This window comes from Papaver somniferum, chromosome 9, assembly GCF_003573695.1.
Source record: "Papaver somniferum cultivar HN1 chromosome 9, ASM357369v1, whole genome shotgun sequence".
NCBI classification, from domain to species: domain Eukaryota; kingdom Viridiplantae; phylum Streptophyta; class Magnoliopsida; order Ranunculales; family Papaveraceae; genus Papaver; species Papaver somniferum.
Genome location: NC_039366.1, coordinates 147,376,686 through 147,387,002, shown reverse-complemented (window position 1 = coordinate 147,387,002; position 10,317 = coordinate 147,376,686). Strand labels below are relative to the sequence as shown.

Sequence of the window (10,317 nt, the reverse complement as noted above, 5' to 3'; positions counted from 1 at the left end):
TACATGTTATAAGAAGCCGCCGAAGCGACCTAAGGGAAGTTAAGGGAGAGCAATTAGCTTGTTGGTTTCTTCAGACTATTACTTTTACATTCGAACCTAATTCATTTTTCATTCGCAGATTTTTTTTTAGATGTAAAACTTTTTCTTTAATTAGTTTCTGTATTGGTTTTTATGAACAAGTACTTCTTTTTTCATTGTGTGTTTTTCTGCTTCTATCAGATACTGTTATTCATTTTTATTTTTAAATGCGTAAGTTATTAGCATTAGTTTTTGAAGATGCATAATTGGTTATTCATTATTTTTTGGAGATGCATCATTTGTTATGCATTTTTTTTCCAAGATGCACAATCTATTATGCGTTTATTCTTTTAAAGATGGATGCAGAAAGAGTCATGCAACCTGCTGTCCCTTCATATGCATTGTAAGATTTATAACATGTTATGTTTATAATAGGGGGTCGAGGGGACAACGCCCCCTCGTTATCATAGTACGGTTAAATGCCAGTATTTCTACTTTTTGTAAAATAAGATTGCAACAAATAGAAGCACCGAAACAAGCATTAATATATATATACATCGTAACATAACAAGATATAAGTTGTTCAGACAAGGTTCATACCAACACATTACACATAACTACTGACTGAAGTTAAGCTTTACACCAACTACTTTCCAATTAGTTTTCACTCCCAAGTTAAATTGCTCAACCTATCAACAGTTAGGTTGTTAAAACAGAGTTACGTTTGAACCTTTCAATTATGCACAACATCAGGAACATTTGCGTACAACTTCAACTACTGCATCTCAAACGTCTTCATTGGCATCTATCACCCAACTGTTTTGAATATCTGTCAGCGCATTTCCAATACCAAACTTACTATATTCTTGTTGGCTTTGGCTACTGCATCTTCCTTTCCTAACTTCTCCCATTTCTGTTTGACTTGGCACTTCATACTCATCTTCATATAGTAACAGACAAATATGAGGCAGTCAGGGTGATGACCTTGTCCAGGAAGCTTCTTGTGGATAAGAATATCCTTGTATACAAGTTTTTCCCTCTTTATATCCACGACTTCTGGTGATAGTTTCAGTTCGTCATATCTTTAGATCAAATAACGTATATAAGCATTTGCCATTTGAATAGCCTGATTCTTGCATTTAACTTTATAGCTCGGAAGACTGTTGTACAAGTTCCACTCACCCTTTGTTAAGTCATACTCTAACAATGTCCAATGTGAACATTTTTTCAACTTTAATAGGGAGTTTCAAGATGGATTCTTCAACAAATTTGACAATCCCAGTTGTGTCCTTGGTTTTAACATAAAACTGCAGAAGAAATATTTTTTAGAAAAAAAAAAAGGTTAGTGGGTGCAATTGAAAAGGTGCACAACATGTGTAGGAAACAATGCTGAATAACTTGTTATGCAGTTTATATTTGTGCATAACTTGACATGCAGTTCAAAACTAGTTGCATAACATGTTATGCAGAAGAAATAATATGGGCATAACAGGATATGCAGTGATGAATAACTTGTCATGCAGAAAAAGTAGTTGTGATGACTTGTTATGTAGCAAAAGTAACAGTTTTTTTATTAAAAGCGGATTCATAATAAAAGTTAAAGTGTTGGGAAATGATTTTTTTTAACTTACCTAAGCATCTGGCCTCATGAATGCAGATTGCACATACCTCTGTTGATAACTCGCATTATCCACTTCATCTTGCAGCTTCTTAAAAAACATGTAACTGTAGCGTATTACTTGTTCTTCCAAGTATTCATTGTTCATTAGCTGCTTTATTATATCTTTGTGAATCCGAATATCCCATAAGTACGGATCTTCTCCGTCTTTGATACTCCAAGCCGCTGCATAAGACATGATTAGTGAGTTTTTTTTTTGTTTTTTTAAGTGACATTTTTTGATAGGGTAAAAGTGGGAAAGAGAAGCAAGTCCAAGCCACAACAAGCCCATCCCCTTAGAGGTGAATGGAGAGATAATGAGAAGGAGAGAAAAATAGATGAATTGAATGTCCCCTCCTAAGTCTCCTTTCTTTCCCTTTTATAATATTCCTTCCTCTCCTCCTTATGAATAAATACTCATAAGGCTAATATATTACAAAACTACCACTTTTCTCTTTTCCAAGTTATCAAGGAAATAGGAAAAAGGCCCATTTTGTTAGGGATGAGACCCAACTATTTCAAGATTCTCCTTCTTGGGCTAGGTCCATCCATTATCCTATGGGTTGGACCTAGTCCCCAAGTTTTTTCTTCTTAAGAGGAACCCTTAGTAGGCTAAGGGGATACCCCTTTTAGAGTTAGTTATTTTCATGTATCAACATTAGTCCCCTGACTATTGACTGGTCATAGGCCAGGCCAACAGTCACATGTTGATTCTTCAGTTAATGGATGCAACTGATGGAATTTTCAAATGGACCATCCGCGCATGTTGAACCCTCACATGTTCCCCCCATCCTCATCTGATGGTTGGCTTATCCGTTGATAGACGCATTTATGTGTCTATTTTTTTCTCGATTTTCTATATTTTTAGTACTCATTTTTGTACTTATTTGATTATTTTATTCTTTTGTAGGTATATTTGGAGAAATAAGCTTTCGGGGCAAGATTGGCTCGAAAAGTGGTATTTGGACCCCCGGAGGAATTATTAAAAGCACCCCAGAAATGCGTTAAAGGCACCCGAAGGACAACTGCTCAATGGACCCCAACAGTGGATAAGGGGTACCCAAATTACTATCGGTACCCCATCAACAGGATAAGGGGCAACCATCTTCCTTATTTGAATTCATGTTTTTGGCGGGAAAATGTTTTCCACGAGCAGAACTTAGGGTTCGATTATTAGAGGGCTTTTAACGTGATTCAATTGCTATATTTAGTTGGACTGGACTGGACTGGACTTGACTAAGTTAAAAGTACCTGGTTTGGCATTTTGGTTCGATGGACTTGGACTGGATAATCGGGAAAAGAGTTGCAGCGAAGGTTTGAAATTCAGGGTTCGAGTTTGGTTGAATTTTAATGTGACTCAATTGCAGTTTTCGGCTAGAATAGACGTGATTCGAAAATACAGGGATGATATATCCCATAGATTCGATAAACTAGGAATTACCAATAGGTACTATTATAGTGATACTAGTTAGTGGCAGGTCCACCCACTAAAGCCCAGTAACTAGTGGTCCATAATAAAAAGAAAACATAAAAATGGACCCAATTTTTTAATCCCAAGTCCCGTACAAGTGCGGGACAAATCATGTGAAATTTTCAAATATCTAAACTACCTTCCAATCCTACATATATTTAAGCAGCCTATTTCAAAGTTTCTAAAAAAAAAACAGCGAATTCACATCCGGTTTCTGCTCTATTTCTTCTTCTCGCTTTTGGACTAGGGTTTTTGAAATTTCTTTAGTGATTTTAACAGGTATGTTGTTTAATCTTTTCTATTTTCTTCTTTCTGCTACAGTTTCATGGAGATTGGTTGTGTTATGTTTGTTTTTTATGAATCTTGTTCGTATTTATTAAGTTATTTGGAGATTGTTAAGTTTTTAGCTTATTTTAGCTTTCGATTTGATTATCTTTTTGTTTTCTTTTCAAAATCAGGTTTGTTTTCACTTTCAGATCGTATTATCCAGCAGTACATATATGACATACTCATTGTTTCTGCTACAGTTTTTGAATCATGTTTAAGATTTGAATTTTGGATCATGGAGATTGGTTGTGTTCTGTTTGTTTTTTATGAATCTTGTTCGTATTTTTTCAGTTATTTCGTTAGATTGTTAAGTTTTTAGCTTATTTTAGCTTTCGATTTGATTATCTTTCTGTTTTCTTTTCAAAATCAGTTTTGTTTTCACTTTCAGATCGTATTATCCAGCAGTACATATATGACATACTTATTGTTTCTGCTACAATTTTTGAATCATGTTTAAGATTTGAATTTTGGATCATGGAGATTGGTTGTGTTCTGTTTGTTTTTTATGAATCTTGTTCGTATTTATTCAGTTATTTGGTAAGATTGTTAAGTTTTTAGCTTATTTTAGCTTTCGATTTGATAATCTTTCTGTTTTCTTTTCAAAATCAGGTTTGTTTTCACTTTCAGATCGTATTATCCAGCAGTACATATATGACATACTCATTGTTTCTGCTACAGTTTTTGAATCATGTTTAAGATTTGAATTTTGGATCATGGAGATTGGTTGTGTTCTGTTTGTTTTTTATGAATCTTGTTCGTATTTATTCAGTTATTTGGTTAGATTGTTAAGTTTTTAGCTTATTTTAGCTTTCGATTTGATTATCTTTCTGTTTTCTTTTCAAAATCAGTTTTGTTCTCACTTTCAGATCGTATTATCCAGCAGTACATATATGACATACTCATTGTTTATGCTCTTAGATTCTGTTTCTTGCACAGATCTCTCACTTTTTTTAGTTTGACCCATCAGTACGTATGTGAAATACTGTATTTTAATACTGTTACATCTTTGTCACATTTGCAGGTTCAAAACATGTCTGATGCAGAGTGTTCCAATCCAAATACCTACTGCTATGCATACATTTACTATAAGCATCATCATTTTGCTCACCTGGTTACTTTTAAGTCTAGTATTGATGACCTGAAATTTCTTATTTGTGAAAACTGGAGAACCTTGAACCCTTCTGAGATTATCATCACTTATGTTGAGAATGGTGTCAAAGTGCCCGTGATTGCTGACTTTCAACTTCATGGTCTCGCTGCCTTGCATTTTTCAAATAAATCGGCGTTCTTTGAGCTGCATGTGGATTTTCTTTCTGCTGGTGGATGTAGTTCCTCTATATTCAGCGACGTCGACAACAATTCAGAACTGATTAGGGCAGATAGAGATAGTTATGAAACTGATGGAAAAGAAATTGTTAAACCTCTTCTGTCTGATGGGTGGGAGAATGTTTTTGATGATCCTAACAAGCTTTTTCGTGGTGGTGTTGATGTTGTTCGGTTGGCCTGTCAAAAGTATTGTTTGAAGACTGGGTATCGCGTAACAAAGGTGAAGAATGATCGTGAAAGGTTCAAAATGAAATGCAGTAAAGTCCCATGCACTTGGATGATCCATGCAGTTGCTATTGATTCTACTTGCGATGTTTTTAGGATAAAAAAGTATGTTGGGAGGCACACTTGTGGAGCTGGTGTGAAGTTGAGGAGTCCTAAAGTATCGAAGAAGCTGGTACACAACCTTATTCATGATCGTGTGATGCACAACCCACTTATCAAGCCTCGCGAAATTGAAGATTATATAAAAGTTGGTGCTGGTGTTAATATCAAATATCACCATGCATATCATGGTTTGGAACAGTCACACCATGAAATTTTTGGGAATGATGTAAAGTCTTACTCTGATCTGGTTTGGTGGGTGAATTCATTGAAAGAAACAAATCCGGGCTCTTATGCGGATTTTCAGTTTAACGATGCAACTCAGACATTTGAAAGGTTATTCATTGCAATAGGCGCTTGTATTGAAGGTTGTAGACTTTGTCGACCAATGATTTTTGTTGATGCAACTTTTCTGACCGGGAGATTTAGAGGTACCCTTATGGCTGCTACTTGTCTGAATGGGAATCAAGGAAAGTGCTCTTTGTTACGTTTTAATTGTTATTGTTTACAAGTTATTCACTGCTTTTAATCGTTGGAACTTTTTGAGTATACCATTTATGTACTGAAAAGTTATTGTGTCTAACACACACTAATTCATATATGTAAGCATAAGACCTTTTTTTGAGTACAATATGTCTATTATGTACTGGAAATTCTTAGTCTATTTTCCAGTACATAATATATGTTACGTCTATGAATATAGCAACATATTTAGTGACAGTATATAATATATGTAATGTTTGTTTTTTGCAGGTTTTTATCCGCTAGCCTTTGCATTGGTCCCAGGAGAGGATGTTGACAATTGGGATTGGTTTATGTGCAATCTTAGCAACATTGTTGATGACCGTCCTATCACCTTTATGTCTGATCGTCATGAAGGATTGTTGAGGGTTATTCCTAAAAACTTTCCTACTTCCCGTCATGGCTATTGTTACTACCACTTGCAAGGAAACTTACCAATCAGGAAATCGAACGAGAAGTACAAAGAAGTTATGGCTTGTTTCAAAAAAGAAACTTATGCTCTCACACCAGCAAGATATGAAGAAGCACTAATGTAAATGGAGTTAATGGGAATGCCTGGGGTTGCTGAGTATTGCCGCAATATGCCTAGGGAACATTGGTCCGGCGCGTTCTTCACTGGCTGTAGATTTGGTCAGACTACATCAAGCGTTGCTGAGTCCTTCAATAATTGGATTCGGAAAGACAAGAGGTTGCCTGCCTGCGCCCTCGTTGACATGATCAGGTTTGTGTGTGTGTTTTTTTTGTTGGTGTTTTCTTTGTTTTTGGTTCATTTTTGTTTTGTTCAAAATTTATTACAGGTGTTCTTTTTGTTCCATTCATAGGTTACACGTTATGGAGTTGATGAATGAACGTCGCAAAATGAGTCTTTTGATGGACCCAGAGAAGCTCACTCCTACCTACGAGGCGTTAGTAAAGAACATATTCAAATTGGTCGAGTTTGGAATGTTACTCAGTCATATGCGTATGAGTATGAGATTCATTCTCCTAGGTTAGCTTTATCCCATAAAACAACTTTTACTGTACTATAGCATACATGTAACATGTAGGAGTGAATCATATGTTTTGTTTTTTTATATTTGTTTGCAGTGCTGCATATATGTACTGCTTTTAAGTTATTTGTGCTGAAAATCTTTTTACGCATCTGCAGGTCTCACACTGTTGATCTGCTGAACAAGACTTGCACCTGCCAAAGATGGCGTGTTTATGGTTTTCCATGCTCTCATGCTACAACATCTATATCTGCCAAGGGTGATCGATACGTAGATTATATCGAAGACTACTTCAAAGTTACAAATTTTCAGCAGTTGTATTCAATTGCCATCAGACCAATCCCCAACTACAACAGGCCAGAGCAGTATCTTCCAGAGGATACTATTTTTCCACCCCATCCACGAGTTCCACCAGGTAGGCCAAAGGGAAATCGTATCAAGAATGCATGGGAGAAAGCTAGGAAGTCTGTCCGTTGTTCCAACTGTAAGAAGAAAACTCACCACAACAAGGCAACGTGCACTGTCATTCCTTCATACCCATGAGTTTTAGATTTTCAGTTCTCCCTTATTAGTTCTATTGGTCACAATGCAGATTCTGTTTTGCGCATCATTTTAAACACTTTTATTCGCTTTTTTTAGAGTGCTGAAATTATGTACTGTTTGATATCTTTCTGGGACAAGGTACTTTGTGCTCATTTAAGACTCTTTTAATGGTACTTTGTACTGCATTATCCACTTTCAATATTATTGGTTTTTCAGGTTGATTTCCAAGTTTGTTCAAGACTTTCTGAGCACAACTATTATGTACTTTGTGTTCAATTAAGACACACCAAACAAAGAGACCAGCTCTGAGATTCATGTTCTCTCCCATCATGATTAACAAATTTAGAGAGTCATATTCTTCAATTGACTCTAATAGCTGGTCTATGTTACATAAGACACACCAAAACACTTCATATTATGGACTTTTACCATCCAACATGTCAACATTTTTATAAAGTCAAACAACTGTACATAGATTAAACACAAACACCATAGTTTCAAGAACAATTGTTATCAAAATAAATAAGAATAATTACTAAACTTTGATATTGTCTAAAACAAACTAGCAAACTCTGAATATGTTCTCTATGATAACTTCTACTATGCATTCCTAATTCATATAAGCAATGTCTTAAAAACCTTTTGGAGCATGAATATTCCAGCTCTCCTCAGGAGGAGATGTTGCTGAGAGTCTTTTGCATGATAAAGAGATCCTCTTCTTATGTATTTTGTCCTTTAATTCTTCTGGGTCTCCCAAGCTCATTCGCACTCCATCAATTACTTCCTCCTTTGCAACTTTCTTCATGATGTGCATGATATATATTGCACAATATGTATAGTCTCTCTGTTGAGGTGTTGGGTAACTAATCATCTTTACTCTGCTTACAAGTGGAAGGCGCATGCTCGACAAGCGTTCATTAATTGCTAACAAGCAGTATTTTGCCATAAGATTAGCATTATCGAGACACTCATTTTTGGATACAACTTTCCAAGTGTTGTAGTGGAAGAATTTGCCTTTCTCGCATTCATACAAAAGAAGCGTCCAACGCACGTTTTGGTGTGACATTGGAATAATAATCTTCCTGGTTCCTTCCTCCATATTCCTGATGGGTAAGAATACAGCAGTGTTTGCTGCTACTTGATGTACTGGGTCACTTAAATAAAACTGAAAAAGAATTAAATTTATCACTGTATTAAATATGTACTGAAAATTATAGTGTAAAACACATATATGAAAGCATAATATTTGTTACAACATCAAAAAAAATTGTTTCGTTTTAGTTTCGCAGATATGCTATGCCCTTTACAAATACATGATGCATGTTGTTTATCAAGATAAATTGGAAAACATACCCAGCCTGTTGGATCAATGTGGAGTACTGGAATGTACTTTCTCTGTCCATTCACTGGTTGCTCATTATGATATGCTTTTTTCAGTTGGTATTGCCAGTAATTTATAAGATCTCCCTCTAAATCCCTGTTATGTAGCATATCTTCAAATGTCTCTGCAGATAATATGTGATGACCAATCACAGCAGGAGCTTTCCAAGCACTGTTGCTGCAAATTCAAATAATCCAAATCAATTATAAGTTTGATTCTAAACGAAGTACATAAAGTTTTGTTAAAATGAAAGGGACCTATCCAAGAGAGACTCACATTGAGGTAGCTTTGTCAAAAAAAGGAGAGAGAAGCGCTCTTTGTTGTGAACTCAAATCCTTATAGAACGGAGATTTCCTTAGGCTCAACAACTTGCGTGCATTCTTCACTTTTTTAGTAAGTTCTTGCAGATTTGGATCACCTTTAGCTTTTCTCTTTCTCACATTCTCGCTATCCTTTTTCTGAACTTTCTCTGTTGGGCAATCTTTTTCAACTGGGTTTTCAGTTCTGGACTTTGTTTTTCGCCTTTTATATCCCGACAGTCCTTTGCCACTAGCAAACTCAGGATCAACTCTTTTCTGCGGGTGGCTCCGAGTTACTGTCTTCTGAGGGGTGTATGTGATTTTTGGAGTAAGTTTCTTCTCCTTGGCTGAGATAGTCGGCTTTTTCTTATCCTTGTCCATGACTGACGTAGTCGACTTCGCTATTGGTTTGACTTCATTACTCTTTGTAGCCAGCCTATCTTCGAGTCTCTTGGCAAGTGTTACGTCATCTTCCTATGATGTTTGACTAACTCCAGGTTCGTTATCCTTCAATATACCATAAACGTAAAAAAAAAATGAGAGACTAAAAAAGAAAAAAAAAATGAACAGAATAGAACATATGTATTCTTGGATTCTTTTCAGTACAGAAGTTATGTACTTTTAGTTTCACTGAGTACATAACATATGTACTGTTGGTTTTTCCCATGTTATTGAACATATGTAACATAAGTGGTCCATTAAGTATTGATAAATTTATTAATTTTCACTTTTTTGGTAATTATAGTTACCTTCTGTAGCTCAGAAAGAAGTTGGAGAGTCTCAGCATATGCTTTAGCTTTTTCGGCGCTATATTCTTCTTCAGTCGAGCTTCCTCTGCCTTTTCAGCATCTAAAACTGGATACTTCTGTTTGAGAATCGGCAGCATTAGTACATATGCTAAAAGCATCATTAAAAACAAAACATAAATTCATTAAACATAAGTAGATTTAGGTACTTACAAGACTCTCTAATTGTTTAGTAGGTTGTTGCTTTCTGTCATTCTTCATTTTCTTCTTCCTTTCTACTTCATTGAATGGAATGGGATCCCAAGGTTTCCTTATTCCCTGCATTTGAAACAAATCAGACTACGAACTATTTGACCAAAAATTGATATACGTATTGCTGGTTATATGTATCAGAAGGATATATGTACTAGGTTTATAACATGTTCATACTTCTTGTTCAGGTTGCTGAAGATCAGCTTTCAAACGAGCTTTTTCAGCTGCAGCTAAAACAATTGCAGAGGCTTTCATTAAGTGCAGGTGCAGTATCGATTTGAGCTTGCTCATCCGAGGGATCCGTTTGAGCTTGATCTGATGCTCCTCTAGCAGCTGGAGCTTCATTATGCGCAGGCGCAGCTGCAAGATGGATTTGAGGTGGATCAGGTGCACCTAGATCAATTGCAGGCTGCTGCACCTCTTCTCCATTTTGATCACTTGGTCCTAAACCCAAGTCAAAAG

General features: G+C 35.9%; 1 protein-coding gene across 1 annotated transcript; it reads left to right on the top strand.

Moving 5' to 3' along the window:
* The first annotated feature begins 2,423 nt into the window (after positions 1–2,423).
* Positions 2,424–6,181, top strand: LOC113312689. Its single transcript, XM_026561426.1, has 4 exons — positions 2,424–2,478; positions 2,586–2,633; positions 4,694–5,491; positions 5,877–6,181. Exons 1-4 carry the CDS (start codon positions 2,424–2,426, stop codon positions 6,179–6,181), a joined length of 1,206 nt encoding a protein of 401 aa, XP_026417211.1.
* The last annotated feature ends 4,136 nt before the right edge of the window (positions 6,182–10,317 follow it).

Bases quoted from the DNA above. Each gene is read 5' to 3' on its own strand.
- LOC113312689 (XM_026561426.1), top strand. From the start codon at position 2,424: ATGGACCATCCGCGCATGTTGAACCCTCACATGTTCCCCCCATCCTCA. The intron at 2,634-4,693 runs GTATTTGGACCC...ATGGTGTCAAAG, and splicing joins CAAGATTGGCTCGAAAAGTG to TGCCCGTGATTGCTGACTTT. The intron at 5,492-5,876 runs GTTGTAGACTTT...TGTTTTTTGCAG, and splicing joins AATAGGCGCTTGTATTGAAG to GTTTTTATCCGCTAGCCTTT.